General features: G+C 38.7%; 1 protein-coding gene across 3 annotated transcripts in view; it reads right to left on the bottom strand.

The window, feature by feature from the left end:
* Positions 1-15,495, bottom strand: part of CalpA (calpain A) — a 31,151-nt gene that overhangs the window by 5,295 nt on the left and 10,361 nt on the right. For 2 of the 3 annotated variants that reach the window (XM_022854638.2, XM_022854632.2), the window contains exons 2-11: positions 7,499-7,598; positions 6,188-6,367; positions 5,973-6,042; positions 4,000-4,101; positions 3,455-3,670; positions 1,999-2,202; positions 1,701-1,848; positions 1,083-1,258; positions 503-669; positions 154-360 (exon numbers count right to left, since the gene is read on the bottom strand). In XM_022854638.2, the coding sequence (XP_022710373.1) occupies positions 154-360; positions 503-669; positions 1,083-1,258; positions 1,701-1,848; positions 1,999-2,202; positions 3,455-3,670; positions 4,000-4,101; positions 5,973-6,042; positions 6,188-6,367; positions 7,499-7,598 (1,570 nt within the window). The remainder of the gene's footprint in view (positions 1-153; positions 361-502; positions 670-1,082; positions 1,259-1,700; positions 1,849-1,998; positions 2,203-3,454; positions 3,671-3,999; positions 4,102-5,972; positions 6,043-6,187; positions 6,368-7,498; positions 7,599-15,495) is intronic. The other variant, XM_022854644.1, reaches the window with a different exon arrangement.

Genomic DNA, 15,495 nt, shown 5'->3' with positions numbered 1-15,495 from the left:
CAGAACAACCGAACAAATCGTACGGCGATTTAGAAGCGAGTAGAAAAAGGAGAAGATCTGCCCAATAAAATAGGAAAATATTCTACGGATTATATTTTCAGTTGAGTCGTCTAGGCTAGGAAGTTAAAAAAAAAAAAACATTGCCGATCCTACCTTCTTCTCAGTGAACACTCTTAGCAGAAAATCTCCAGTCTGATTAGGTTCAAAAGTTGAAGGCACAATACAGTAAGTTCCGACCGACAGCTTGAATCGTGTTGTAACCTCACGCGAGTTAATAAATGTGTGCGATCGCGCTGCTGATGGCGTCATCTTGAAAAAATTCAAACTGAGGGGCTTGTCAACGTTTTCCGGATCGTTCACCTAGCAACAGTAACATATAAATTGCAATAGGATATACATCATATTTTATAGTACAGTCCAGATTAATGCATTTTGCTAATTATTTTTTTCACATTTAGATTTTCTAAGGATAATGCAAAAGAGCTATTGATAGTTGTGTTACCCTATATATGGCGAATCCTATAGTCAGAAAAAGACCTCCTCCTAGTGTCCTCATTGCACGCCGATTTTTCTGCATCAGAGCTACGATCATTGTACACTTTTCATCGTCATCGTCTTCATCAGGATCTATTAATGTAATAAAATATTGGGGATTTACCCAATGGGTCTCTGAAAAGCGATCAAATATTTCTGTTAGTTGTGCGCCTATAAATTTGCTGTGTACGCAGTTCATTGCTCATAGTGGCAATTCAATGAAGGAAGCAGAGGGGGAGAGCATGTATGGGTATTTTTTAGCTTTTGATAATTGATAGATAGCCATCGGTTGTTTCATTGATGCATGACATTAACTCTAACCGTACATGCAGGTAATCATTGAAATCATTGAAAAAGTAGGCACGGAAACTAGTTTCTTTTTTTTTTGGTAAATACGGTGTACAAAAAACAAATGTGAAACAAACCCAGTCAATTTATATGGGATATGATAAGGACAACTTCATTCCTGGAGAATCTAGAGGCCACGCTTCATCCACACATTTTAATTCGGAATTAAACGTACAAGGAAATGGAATGTGAAGCCTTACCAAGGTAATTGCGGCATCCTCCCGCAGTGGCTCCTGCAACCCAGGACCCTTCATAGACAGCTACCTCCCATTTTTTGGTAGAGGAGTCCGTCAGCATTTCTTCAGTGAGAGCATCGGGGCCTAAATTGCATAACTCCAAATAGTGGAAGTTACGCTCGAAATCTTTCATGGACATCCTATAATAAAATGGCAATAATTTTTCTAAAATTAATAATTCCATTCTAAACTGGAATCGAAATTTTACACCAGTTTTGGTATATATGGAGAAAACAAAGGCTACACGTGAACACTAGCTTATTATATAAATATGTTACTTATTTTTGTAAATATCTAATCTTCGCCGCTGGATCTCTCGTGTCTCGTCGATCTAGGTGTCGAACACACCTATCGTGATACAATGGCAGGTACTAACATGGAATGTTGCATAGCCTAGGAATTTCGTCGTCCCGTTTAGAACTGCTATGGAAGTAATTTTTTAGAGACTATGAGAGCCTAAAATACGGTTGGAAATCACAAGAGAAATTAACAATTAAACTGTAATATAAGAATCAGGAAGATAATTTTATTAAAACTCATATATCACTGTTAGTGAATATAATGTTGTTATATTAAACTCGCCAGAATTCCCCATCGGCGTCGAATTTGAGGCCAACACGCTCTCGTTCCTCTTCGTCAACAAGCGACCACTCCTTTGAGCCGTCGGCCCATGCTCCCCTCCATTCGTGCTCGCCCCAGGGATTGCGAATTCGAATTAAAGGCATTTTACCTAGAAATAAAGGTATATATCGTGTTAAATAGATGACTAAAGCACAAGTCGAGCCAGAGAATAGTATGAGATCGAAGGGGAAACTCTTTTAAGATCTCCAAGAGGAGGAATGTTCACAAAATACCGAGAAACAAAGTACCAAATAATTACCCTTAAGACGTTCGATGAAGACGAGTTTCACGGAAGTGATCGAATACGCGTGTCCCGCGACAAGCCCGTTACTTAAACGCTCCTCAAGTCTTTCTCCAGGCGTGATGGAACACGACATCAAAGCATTTCGTTCGTAAGCCTTCAGCATAATCATATACAGATTGTGAGGTGCTTGGCGAACATCGTACTGTTCCGTAATGCCACCTATAACATAAAGGGAAAAACACTGGTTTCCTCGTCCATATTTGTTTTCAATTTCAACAATCTACCATATCTAACGTTCTAACAAAATACTAAAAAATCCTTTTTTCACTAGCGGGAACATTGTACGCCATGCGTTGCACACCAATGAATTGGGTTTACTGGGAGTTTGCATAGCTGTAGTTGGGCTTTTTGTGATGAGATCTATCTAGTCGTGTACATTCTATCGACTTTGGCAAAGAAGGTCTCTAAAAAATAACCACATATAATTATTAACTTTGAGATCAGTTTTTCCGGTAGCACAATCGTTATGCGTCGTTGAATTTGACCGACTTGATATAGAAACAAAGCTATTCAGCCAAAAATCCCAGTGTGGATCGTGTAACTATTACAGTTAATAGACACCGAAATAAGTAAAAACATCAATTTCGACCCATTCAATTAAAGTAAGTTTCTTTAGCCATTATTAAAGTTAACTGACGTGATTGTGTAAGGTAGATTCTGCTACAAGTAACAATAATATGCGAAACTAAATTTGAGTTCAAAACTTCCCCGTCTAGATAAAGTTATACATAAGCCTGTTTTGCTATCTAGTTGCACTTAAACCTTTTGAAGACATAAGGTTCCTTGATCAGATGAAGCTGAGTAGCACATCACCTATCTCATTAGCAAACCATAATTATATGTAAAAAAAATGGCTGGAAGTAAGAATTCAGTATGAAGTGATAAATTACTTCGATCATCACAAAAGCTCATGAAGGACATCGTCTTCAAATCTAAAATGCAGGCGTATGTACGGCGTTGACCGGTGAATCATCCTACACAAACTAACATTCGCAATTTGAAAATTACCCCACGCGTGACAGAAAAAAGACAGTACTCAACAATATTTAATGTTTTACCATTAGAGCACACTATCGTTTAACGAACGCCACTTATAGATATCGGCCTTTCTGCCTTGACGCTTGAGCAAGTAAGTTATCGCCATCTTGCGACTATTACCCACACATGCTGCTCCATTCCATAACAACAACTTAGCTGTTATTAGGATTAGTCTAGTTGTCCGCAGCCATATAAAGAGCACTGTACTGTATAAGAGCACAAATTTGAATATGTAATTGCTTATAATTAGAAATCTAAAGGCTGTGAGACCATGAATATGAGCTACCACTGCAACTCATTTGTTCTCCATACGCAGAAAAATAAATACAGGTTAAATACATATTACAATATTCAATATACAAAAAACACTTACCAGTGAAATCCTCCATGGCCTCGCACGCCGATCCCCCCGAAAGTGCTTCGTAGCTTCCATGTATTTTGGCATATGCCTTCTCTAGCAGCGCACTCCAGAACTCGTTACCGCTGCGGCTCTTCATGTAAAGAAGTTCCCCGTTACGGGTAGGAAGTCTGTCGTCGACACAAACATCGATCCAACGATTGGCTTTCCAGACCCGAAAATGGAACGCGCCTAAATCCAAAACATATATTGTGTCACAATTCGTCCAATAGAACTAAACAACAACGCCTCTTCAAACATACATCATATTTTCATCGATAAAAGCTATGTAATTTATTTGATTTCTGAGAACTTTTAAAGATATAGTAGTTGTCATTTGAACGTTTTTGCCATTGACCCACGTAACTTTTAGCCCAAAAGTTCTAAAAGATGACTAAATAGTAAGCAAAATATACTTCGAATAAACAAAGTACATATAAGCGCTCAATAGACACATACGAAGGTGTAAAAATAAGCCAGTCATTGAGTTCACACACTTTAAGGTTAAGTTTGACACTGACCAGTGTATTCATTGTCGAAGTTCTGGTCCTGTGGAACAACTCGGTTAAAAAGCTCATCGTTCAAGGTTAAATTGGCCAGAGCGGCCACCATCCAGCAGTTTCCTGTTGAAAAGGAAGTATAAAACCATTTTATTATTTGATTCAGCACAAGGCATGCTAGATTAGCGGATTTTTTTAAGATCAGATCGAGGAAATCCTTTAATTTTAATGAGTTTACTGCAGAATGCGAACGCCTAAAAGTTGGCAGTGTAATTTTGTTTACCACTTTATACTACTAGTAAAGTGGAACATAGTTAATAATCTACTAAATGCCTTCTTTTTCTCTGATCTTCTTCACTTCTGTATATCGTTTAAAGGACCTCTTGCGCTTCTATCAGCCGGTTAGGATTTCACTAGGACAAGTGTATCATTTCGTCTTTTGTGTAGGCCAAAAAAACTGTCGAGGCCTCCCAGGACATTCATGCCACACACGAAATGGGGTCCAAGTTTGCTCAAAGTGGCTTTCAAAGCTCATCAATGTCATCATGGAATTAAAGGGCACATCCTGTCTTAGTCGGCCATCCATGCTCAATATCGGCTGTCTAAACGCAATTGCAAAGTAAATGGATCGGTCTACTGCAGCTTTATGAATATCAGCAGGTATTTTCAATCTCCAGGATTTACTAAAAACTGGAAGCTTGGGTACCCCGTAAACTCAGAAAACGTCATAACAAAACGCAACTTCTGGGTATCTCGTAGCTCGACATCATTCAACACACAGCCACAATAATAGGTTGTTACACAGAAGCTAGGTCCTCGGATCGACGGGACCCCGAGAAAGGATGTACGGCTCCTGGAAATATGTCTGAGTCCAGAATTATATCAAATTTCTATTGGAGAGAAGAAAAGGAAAACTGAAAGATGAGCTAGGTACATGTTACAATATGGTTCCACTTTGCGCCAACTTAACTGGCGCTTTAACAATATATGGTAAGTACTGAGCCACTTTTACCTAAGGCATCTTACAAAATATATTAGTCTAACCACGCAGGTTTTTTGTCACGTCAGGTAAATCAAAAGGTAGTTTCGCTATAGGAACGTGTGCAACAAAAAAAAGGCCCAAAAGAAGAAACTTATGAAAAGAGAATTGGTGTTTCCGTTGTGGATGTACTGTCACCACGCCCGTCGGCACATCGGCATGAAAAACGGCCAATCCTTTTTGTAGCCCTCAAAGAGCTTTCCATCGCTGTCTGGTCGGGGATGACTCACCCTAAATTGTGGAACTAATTCATTGCCTGAATTATATCAAGACAATATTTTTTAATATTTATCAACGCAACCCAGGTCGGGTACGCTTTTAAATGGATCATCGATGCTAAGCATAATGCCGTGTAGTATTTGAGGCTCTAAATATACTTCGGCAGACCCCAAGGAGATGACTCAAGCTATTTCTTACAAGAAATACAAGCCGAGTACTCCTTTTGCGGTAACGCCGTATAGACAACCGGCCGCATTACGACCACAGCCTAATTAATTCTACACACAAAGGCAAGCAGCGCCAGCTTTTATATGATTTTCGGGGGTCATGAGTCTTTCATAATAGGAATATTTTTAGTAGTAAGTGCTGCGTAGCTCCAGTAACGCGAATTCCCCGTTGCACAATATATGGAATTCAACAGTTGAATGACGGCCTTTCACCAGTACGACTGGTGGGCCAACCTAATAATTAGAGCAATCGGGTCGGCCGAGTTTTGATTCTTCTCGCTAATCTCTCGTGGCTTAGAGTTAACTTAAAGACCAAAACGATACGACTATACACCTACACATGTATACATCTCATACGGCGACATTTTTGTCGTAAAATTTCGTTTGATGTATAGTATTTTTCAGACTATTTGCCATAAACCCGGAGGGAAATTTCTAAATTGTTTTGACTAGTTAAATTTAGCATTGCTAAAAATATTTGTTTGGATATAGAGGTAGAACTAACATACCGACACTGCCTTGGACGACGTCAAAGCGTGACGCTCCGTCAACAAATAGACACGGACTGCTGGCGATCTCCTAAAAGTTGACGGACAAGCAGTAACTTGTTGTGAGCGAACCTGTCTGCAAATGCTCGCCAGATGGTTATCTAAGGAACATTTTCTATGACGTTTTACATTTAACGAATACAGTTTACTTCAGAGAGAGCATTTCTGGTCTTTACCGAGGGACGTAGCCATCGGACGCGGTGCTTCGGTTCGGAGCAGCCGAACACGGACTCATTTGTACAAGGAAACTCCGGATCGTCAAATAGTTCACCGGACTCCTTACATTGTTGCTGGATTTCGCTAAAAGTTTGTATTTTACCCGATCGAGTCCGTAGGCCGGAGCCGCGCTCGCCAAGCTGTAAACAGTTCGCGCATAAACACATCAAAATATTGTATGAAAGGCGTTCGCTTAAAACGTACCTAAGCCTACTGAAAGAAACCAGGTTGCGTTATTTGTAAGAAGGTTAGTTATTAGACTGGTTCACACGCCACAATTTATCATGCCTAAACATGGCATCTGAAACGTTCGGTTTCTATTGAAACTATCTTTAAACGATTAGAAAATACTAAAATCTCGAGTTCTTACTAGATTTTGCTAGTCAATCCACTTCCTCTGTAAACGATCAACGTTAATAAAAGTATGTAAATTCAAAATGTTTATTTTGCGCCTTTTTTTTGAAAACTTTTATGATGATTTAGTTAATTGCACGTGACTTAGCTTTTCTCATCCTTGACGAATACTGATAGTTTTCTAAATCAATAAACTGCTTTATAAAAAAAAAAAAGAAAACACACACACTTATCTACGGTTTATTCCTACGTTTATTAGTGTAACTATGGACATTTAGGTGAAAGCGGAACGAATTCTATCGAGGAAATTCTTTTCGTTTTTGTTAGCTCGTTTCCAACGGGAACGAAAGACAATGCACAAGCAGAAATGGATGCGCGCCGAACTGTAGCCCTTTGTCGAAGCTAGCAGACAGAATATAACGGCTCAACACATTATGTACGCAGAGATTAGTTTCTAATAATGAGATTGGTCTCATTTTGATAGACGATGAATCTAGCCTGACACTGCACACTATTTCTCAGAAGCCCAGAATTTTTAAAAGAGACGCAAAGGCAATATACTAGACGTTAGGTCACTGGTTAAACGATACTTTTAAACCGATCCAACTGTATGGTTGAAGCAATAAAAATCGTGCATTTTGAATACTGCAAGTGTTAGTAACCGTTAAATCACGTGAGCTGTCATCGTTTCGGTCCCGTGCGTCAGCTGATATTGAAATTAGTATCTGAGGCGAGCTAACGCTAACAAAAAAAGGCGAATATACCCAAAAATAAAAAAAACAACATGAACACATGACTGAACCTTTGAGTAATCATCAAAAACTTAATAGCAGAAGTACTGGTTACTACGAAGTAGACAAGCGCGCTACTATGCAGAGTGAGGCAAAAGAAGCTCTATAGCTTCCCGGGTTTTTTACCTTAAAAATGGGTCCCTTCTCATAGTAACCGGCCCAATCTTCCCTCTTGTCGATTGTGTACGCACCTCCTCGCTTACGAGGATCTATCGAAGGCCCGCGCCTGGGGAAGGCAAAAAGTGGGCATGACACACGATTATGAGCAACAATCATTAATAGGCGATAACCTTCATTTGGGTACTTCAGAGCTCCTTCTTCTAGTTAGGAAACTACTTCTAGTTAAGGAAATTGCTTTTTTTTTCAAATTTCTACACTTTTTATTTAGGTATTTAGATTTTAGTACGAGGGAGCAGAGTATTATATTCACGTCACATAATGCAGCAACAAGTGATCTTCTGCGTATATAAAAGATAAGTATGCAACGTAGTTCCACGTAATTTAAGTTTAGTGAAATACGAACACAACCCAATAGCTTAGTGAATTTTTTAGAAATTATTTAGATACACGTATATTCATTTATGTCAAGCGCGGGAAATGTATGTAATGGTCTCAAATGATGAAAAAGTTCATAATTAACGCTTAATTAAATTACAAATTAACGCAGAAACCAAGTTAGGTCTATTTAGAGTTACAACACAATCCCATACCAGGCTATTATTTGATGTTTACAATAATGTTTTATGATATTTTCCATTGCGTTTGTGATGGTCTGCTCTAAGCTATCTGCGATTGCACTAGGAATCAAAATTTTTGCTGTTTTTTTATTTTCGTATACACGCTCACAGTGATTATAAATAAAAACTAGTCGTGTATGTATATATTTGTAACGTTGTTACAATGTAATATTACTAATTCGTGAAACATTTCCCGTATTTAATCATACACATCGAATCGGAAGTTTTTTTTCTATATACTTTTACCCCCCTGATCGACGGCCGATATTCATACCAACCAGGGGCACGCGATACGATATTTGCACGTACACAAACGTTGATTAACTGTGGAGGGATACCTGCTACACTGTAAACGATTCCATGCTTAGTTCCACATATCATTACAGCCTTTTTTACGCTGAACAAAAGATTGATTTATCTTTACGACTGATTTGTCGTATTAAGTGCGATGTAACTTGCTTCCTAATCGTTCATTCACATTCATGATAAACGTCTTTTTTTATGTTTTTTTTTTAGGTTTTTACCTATAAAATAACACATACGTTTTATAAAAAAGCCGGTTGGAAACTGCTGATGTACTTCAAGGTTCACTTATTCATCCATGCAGCCGGTTGTCATTAGCCGTATGCCTGACTTTGGTTAACCAATAGAAGCTATAGCAATTTCAAGATTGATTTCTAAGACATGCGTAATTTCGGCCTATATTTGTAGAAATTTATTTTCCTATTTGTCCTATCTATATTCTATCTAAACATAACATTACACTTCATCAATAAAGCGCAACGACTCTCGACTTCAGCTGCTTGTGTAAGCAACATTCTAATCTGATACGAACCACTTCTTACCAAAGCATATTGTGATCGTGGCTAGCATGTGTAAAGTAATGTCAAATATTTTTCAAAATTGCGTCAACAATACGTGGGAGGGAATATTCTTTTAAAAAAATCAAAAACCCCTTTGCTCTAACCTCATATGGTAGTCTCAAGGATACAGGATAGAAAAGAGCAGATACTGTTTGGATCGAAAGGCGTCAGTGTTCCATAAAGGCTGCCCACAGATGACTGCGAAAAAAATTACAGTGACAGATGACTTCATAGATAGCATTTATCTAAAATGGTTCAATACTACAAAAGTGTTTTTTTCATATGTTAAAAAAAAAACTCACTGTTTGTCTCGCAAACGTTTTAGAAATAAGGAGTCTGCCTGGAACATATTACCGCGCGCCACGTAAAAGGGAACTCCTCGAATAAACCTCGCTAAAGCCAGTAGGCCGATGTTACAATGTCTAGATTCGTAAGGCGGCATCAGATTTTTCTTTGTAAAGCATTAGAAATACCAATTTGAATTCTGCCACTGGCGATCGACAAATTTCGTCTTATAATGTCCAAGATTCTCCGGACTCAATAATAGGCGTTTTCGGTTTAGTACTCGCAGTCGCCTGTCTGTATTGTTCCCAATATAATCCCCCGTTAAGTCATCAATAAGCGACTCACGCGGCGGAGCTCACTGTTAATTTCATATTTTGTTGAGAAGTTAAAAGCGCCAGCGAAGACCGACAGAATTTACTATTTTGGTAGCATGGAAAGAAATGAGACTATCATGTTTATTAAACGTTAATGCTACGTAATGCTGCGTTGCTCGATAGACGGAAATCTGGGGGCAAATGGAGTTACGTATGACACATAGTTTTTTGCTCCCTATTCAAGAGAATTTCTAGATGCGAAAATACGCTCAGCGCTCCCTAGATGTCAGACACAGTTGTACTTAGACGTAGGTATCTAATTGCCCCATTAGTATAGTACTAATCTCACCGTTTGTTATTGTTAAGAACCTTTTTTGTTTGCCGTGTGTGTGCCCCATCACCGTGACGTTGTTGAACCAGTGATCACAATTTATCAGTCAACGCGTTCGTACGGATGCAATGAACAACGTTTTTGTAAATAACTTCGAATCCGATCCATCTGTATAATACGATTACTTACTTAATCAGAAGTCAAACTAACAAGCTTTCCAAAATTAATCGATCACTGTCGATTTTTCAGGTATTCTCAAATGAACGTTATCGGTTTCATCAGATCGACCTTGCACTACTTCCGTAACATGTATGGCAAAAAATGTTTTTACTCGATGATCTTTTTAGACAAGCTTCAATGTCGAATGACGCTTCAGTGAAGTGTACTTTATTGAAGAATGCTTCAGGACAGCTGTATTTCTGGCTGTTGGGTTCTAGTTCTAGAAATGGGCTCAGCGACCAAAGATGCTATTGAGAACAATTAAAAGCACTCCGCATTTTTGTGACACTGATTCAAATTGTAGTGATGCTTTGCTTTTCGGTTGACTTGATTCACTGTGCCTCTTATCTACATCTGTCAGACCGAGCTTGATATCAATGGTGAGTAAACAAATATAGGACACAGCTTTTGGCATAACGGTAATATTCTGCACAAAGTACACAAGCTGGCCCTATTTACACATATCTTGCAAAGATGGCCGCCACATACATTTGAAATGACACAGGTACCTTAACTAAAATTAATTTCTCTATGCAACACAGCCTACTTCACCGGTTTAAGTCAGTTTAGTTCGGACTAAAATCGGACTCTATCACTCGTAGAAGCTGACCGCAAAAACGAAGCGTCGTTCTAGTGGATAATTTCGTCCATTGATTTAGCTGTAGCGTTTATTCCATCCTGAAACGACTATGAAAGGCTCGACAAGTGTCGCCGCAAACCGAATCTAGATTTCCCCTCATTGAAAACTATACTACAATAGCAATTGAGCCAGTAACAGGGTTTGATGTCAAAGCGATTTGTGTTAGTAATGTAGCGACCTCTATTAGGTGGTTACTAGAACTAAAAAAGCTAGAAAATCGAATTTAGCTCAAGGATGCCCACACGTAAAACGTCGTAGCAAACACAATTGCCCACACCCACTATAAATAGGTGCTATCGGTACGGATCCCTCTCAGTCTCCTAAGAGTGAGATAAGTCGTATTATGTGCTCATCACTTGTTGAAATAGCAATCACTATCATTGCTGTAAAAGCTAGCTGCTCATTTTTACGATGGTCGTGCATATGCGCCCTCAGCAACGACAATATCCGTTAGGCATTTTCCATTTTGCTCTATCTACTTACGTAGAACCACCACTTTTTCTTATTCTCGGCAAAATGAGCTCGAATCAGATCTGCGTAGTGTACGTGGTCTCCATCCATATTGACGACCGCACTGCTGCTCTGCCTGATAACAGGACTTCGGACACTTCTTGCTGTTATTGTATGTTTCTTGTATGCTTATTTGACCTTCGTATGAATGAAACTCTTAGTTTTGATTATCAGACGCCTATTCAATACTCAAAATGTTTCCTTATTGTAATGAAAGCAATCCTGTGAGAACAAACATTTAATTGCACTTTGGTGAAGAGCTGCTGGTCATTTGAAGAACACCACCAGAGAACAATTGTAAATTATGATACACAAAGCTATGTGCAAGCGAAGTTGCGTTCGTCAGTAGTAGGAGTGATCGTGCTGTTTTGCAACAAGCACACGAGTTCTCAACGAAGTCACGCTACCCATTGCCTAGCAGTTGTAGAACTTAACCACTAGTTACTTTGCCTTTGTTACACGATCTACTCCACGCTAAATGAGTCTGGCACAAGACAGCGTGGGTGCGCCCCTTGAATAAGCATGCTCATGTCCCCTTCCCAAGTGGATCTATTTGTTAAAGGAAAGGGCTGGCCAAGACGATAAAGACTCTAACTCTGAAGCTAACCTACACTGGGGAGCTATATAGTACTTTATGATGTATAAACGTATCCCACGCCCATTTCCTCCGATGAGTAGGCCGAGCGAACAGCTCACAATCAACTAGACGTCAACCGTTCACTTACTCTAAGAGACATTTGCTATTAAGCGAATTTTCTATATAATAATTGCGCCAAGCAATAACATTAGCTAAGATCACTCATTAACTGCAATGGCGAACCATACATCCACACTAGTTTAAAACTGGGAAGTTCCACGTGGCATCTCTTATTATAGAGTCTAACGAGCACCGCAGATGGAAGTAAAAAGTGTGCAGTGGCGTACCCTTTCTGTAGTCGTATAACGAAGTTCCCGTCACCCTTCGAAAACGTGCTGCCGATTTGGTGACGGACTGCACCGGTGAACGTCAACCCGATGCTTTATATATATAACCCATTAATTTTGATGCCGAAAAGACTACTATCAGGACTATTAATCACTAGCTTTTTAATTTGTCAGGCTGATTTTCTTTGATCAAACTGATTTTATTTAATAATTTGAGAAAAGAATAATTTAATGCCAGATAGATTTTTTTTTTCGATGATTTTTAATAATCGAATCGTAAAATGAGTTGAAGCTTTTGTTTTGTATCTCTTTGCTGTCTTGTGTTTACACACACACACACACATATATATATATATATATGTACATACACATATAATAGTTGAATCTGCGAAATAGTGTGTAAAGCGATCTCAACGTACAAGACCTAATGACCCGAGTTTCAGTTGTAGACAGAGACATTCTCCTGTAATTTAAAATAGGAATATTGCTACACTTTTTTTCATTATGTTATTCTAAAATATAAATCTTAAGCTTGTTTATTGAAAATAAGCTAAATTGAAAGTTCACTGAAGCCACGGGTAGTAGGTAGATTTGACTGTAATAACCGCGGAAATATTAAACATGTGAGCCTCATAGAAATAATGATTCTCCCAAGCATAATACTCCAACTCTAATATGCCCGTATGGCGATATTACGTCGCCATTAATAGCTCGTTTAGTTCTACCGAGTTATACACGTCATTATGCCGAATAAGTTCGATGTAAACATTTGAATTTACTGGGTTAATTCACGACCGTGATCTAACAAGGCAAGGTAAGACATTTCTTATCACATGGATTAATATTGACTTCAGAAATCTGAAGTGGATAACATATGAAATGTCGCTCAGCAAAAATGTAGTAAAACATTTCAATACAAATCAGGGCACGTTTCGTTTATTGTAGAAAATCGGGTACATGGCATCAGTCAGAAATTACGCTCTAAATTCAGGGCCATATATATATATATATATATATATTAATTCCGATTGAAATAGGTGAATTTGAGAGAAACCTCAAAAAAAATGTCGCGATCTGTCGCGTTCCTCTTAGTAAGAAGTATAGGCATTCATTGCAGGCCATTCAGCTGAAGCTCACTAGATCGAGTACATTGAAAAGCAAAACAACGAAAAGGTACTAAGCTTCAAAACATCATATTAAAAAATAAACGATGGCCTTGCCGTCGCATGTCCGGCATATTCGACAAGCTATTAGGTCCACGGTTACATGTTGCGGCGCCGGCAGTTGCGCTGTGAGCTCATCCCAAATCCTTCCGGATCTATTGTTAAATTTTACTTAGAAAAATAACCTTTTCTTTGTCCTGCTTTGCTCGATGATGCGTACTTATAATAAATTCATTTAGTTTAAAACAACTCCACCCATTTCAACGAACTAACCATAAACCCAACGCCGAGCTCCTTTAAGGAACTTAATTTACAAGCGAGTTAATAACGCGCAGGTTTAATATACTAGAGTCGTATAGATTGGTAAAGTAAAGGCATATATATAGATATATATATCTGTGATTCACGCGCAGACGTCAAACAGTTTTATGGTAACGCCAATAAATAGCAACTGTAGTTAAAATAGGGAAGTGTTATCGTCAGATCAGACTCCTCAGAAAATGAGGCTTATTTTCTTTGAACTTTTTTTGTGGTGTAAATTCACCCGGGAAAGAATGGGTCAACGTGCTAAATCAACGCTGATAGTTTTCAGTTGCTTCTTCTTGTATATGAATTATTTTATACTCGTTAAATCATCTACAGTGGTCTTTAGATTAACTAGAACATTTATCGTATAGGTAGAAACGGGTTTTCTATTCCTACTGGACAAGCCATGTTTGATGAGCGCCCCAGCCCGATATAATCAAACAATAGATCTGTGAGTCATCCAAAAGCCAATAACGACGTTAATCGGCGTTGCTGATAAGTTACAACATAACAAAATCGCTCCAAACAGACGTATACTATAATTATTCTAATTGATATAAGTACGTATGAGCGACTACAGCAAATTTAGCGGGTTAGGTTCTTTTTTGCCTTCGTGATTCTCATTTGCATTTCTGCCATTTTTTGTTTACTTCTATTAGCCGATACCAACGCCAGTATCCGCCGGCCGATAAAAACCTGCTCGGAAAGCCGAGTGAAAAGCGTACTTCAGATTGGTGTAGTCCTACGTAAAAATTCGCAACATCTTTGCTTCTCCACTATCGTGGTCAACTTTCAAGTTGTTGCTGGTTTATGGGCAATTATCGTCTTGGAGCCGACTGAGGTCTCATTGGATGGATCTAACCTTATACAAAATTCGCTAGTGTCTCTTCCCTTTCAAACTATATATAGTTCTTGGATTAGCGCAATGCCAATGTGCTATAAGTTTATGTCAATAGAATAGTGTGATTAAACGAGGTACGCGTTCCGCCTCTAACGGATGACACGTAAATTTAAGCATTGAATATCACAGGAAAACAGATAGCTGTATTGTCTGCATCTATTTATATATGTCTACACGAATACGATTCAAATAGTTCTTGTAAAAACGTGTTGTCGCTGCCCAATAGATAACGACGGTACGTTGGGCAGTCGATCAATCTATAAATCTGTAATCGAAAGAGCAAACGCCACACACTGACTTTTTTGGATCTTCATTTTGAGCTTGAGACAGGTCACCATAGATTAGAAAATTATTTGATTTTCTAGCTAATCGAATCCTACTGCGTATTTCAGTGGCACTGAATATCAGCGAATGGTTTTAGATGGGCACGGTCGCTGCAGTCGATATCCAGAGGGCAGCGTGTAACAGTTGGCTTGCAAGACTAATTCACGTAAGGTAGTAAAGTGTTGCACCGGATCAAAGGGTGTTCGGAAAGGCAGAAACTGATGTCAAAAATGTCTCCAAAGTAGTTAGTTGCATATTAAGTATCTGATCGGAATGTAAATCAGACTCCTGACAATAAGCCTAGTCATCGTTGACTAGATTTTGCGTAGCGACTGCACAAAGAATTATATAAAAACATTAGACCGCCATTTTGCACCAAATCAGTGCCGCATAAAAATCAAATATTCAAATAAGCGTGGCACACCCACGTACTCGCACCCACAAACTATAGGTACTTCAAAAGTAGTTTTTAAAACACGTTTACGACAATTGTACCGACATACAAAATGGATTTTCTAGTTATGTCATTCGTTTAGCGTTGGGTGCTAAGAACATTTAAAGATTCCGAAATAGTCCTATTGCTCTGCTTACGAAGTAAATTTGACT

The sequence above is a fragment of the Varroa jacobsoni genome, unplaced genomic scaffold (assembly GCF_002532875.2).
Source record: "Varroa jacobsoni isolate VJ856 unplaced genomic scaffold, vjacob_1.0 scaffold_193, whole genome shotgun sequence".
In the NCBI taxonomy this organism is placed as follows: domain Eukaryota; kingdom Metazoa; phylum Arthropoda; class Arachnida; order Mesostigmata; family Varroidae; genus Varroa; species Varroa jacobsoni.
The sequence above is the reverse complement of the archived record's forward strand: the minus strand, read 5'-3'. Positions and strand labels throughout refer to the sequence as shown.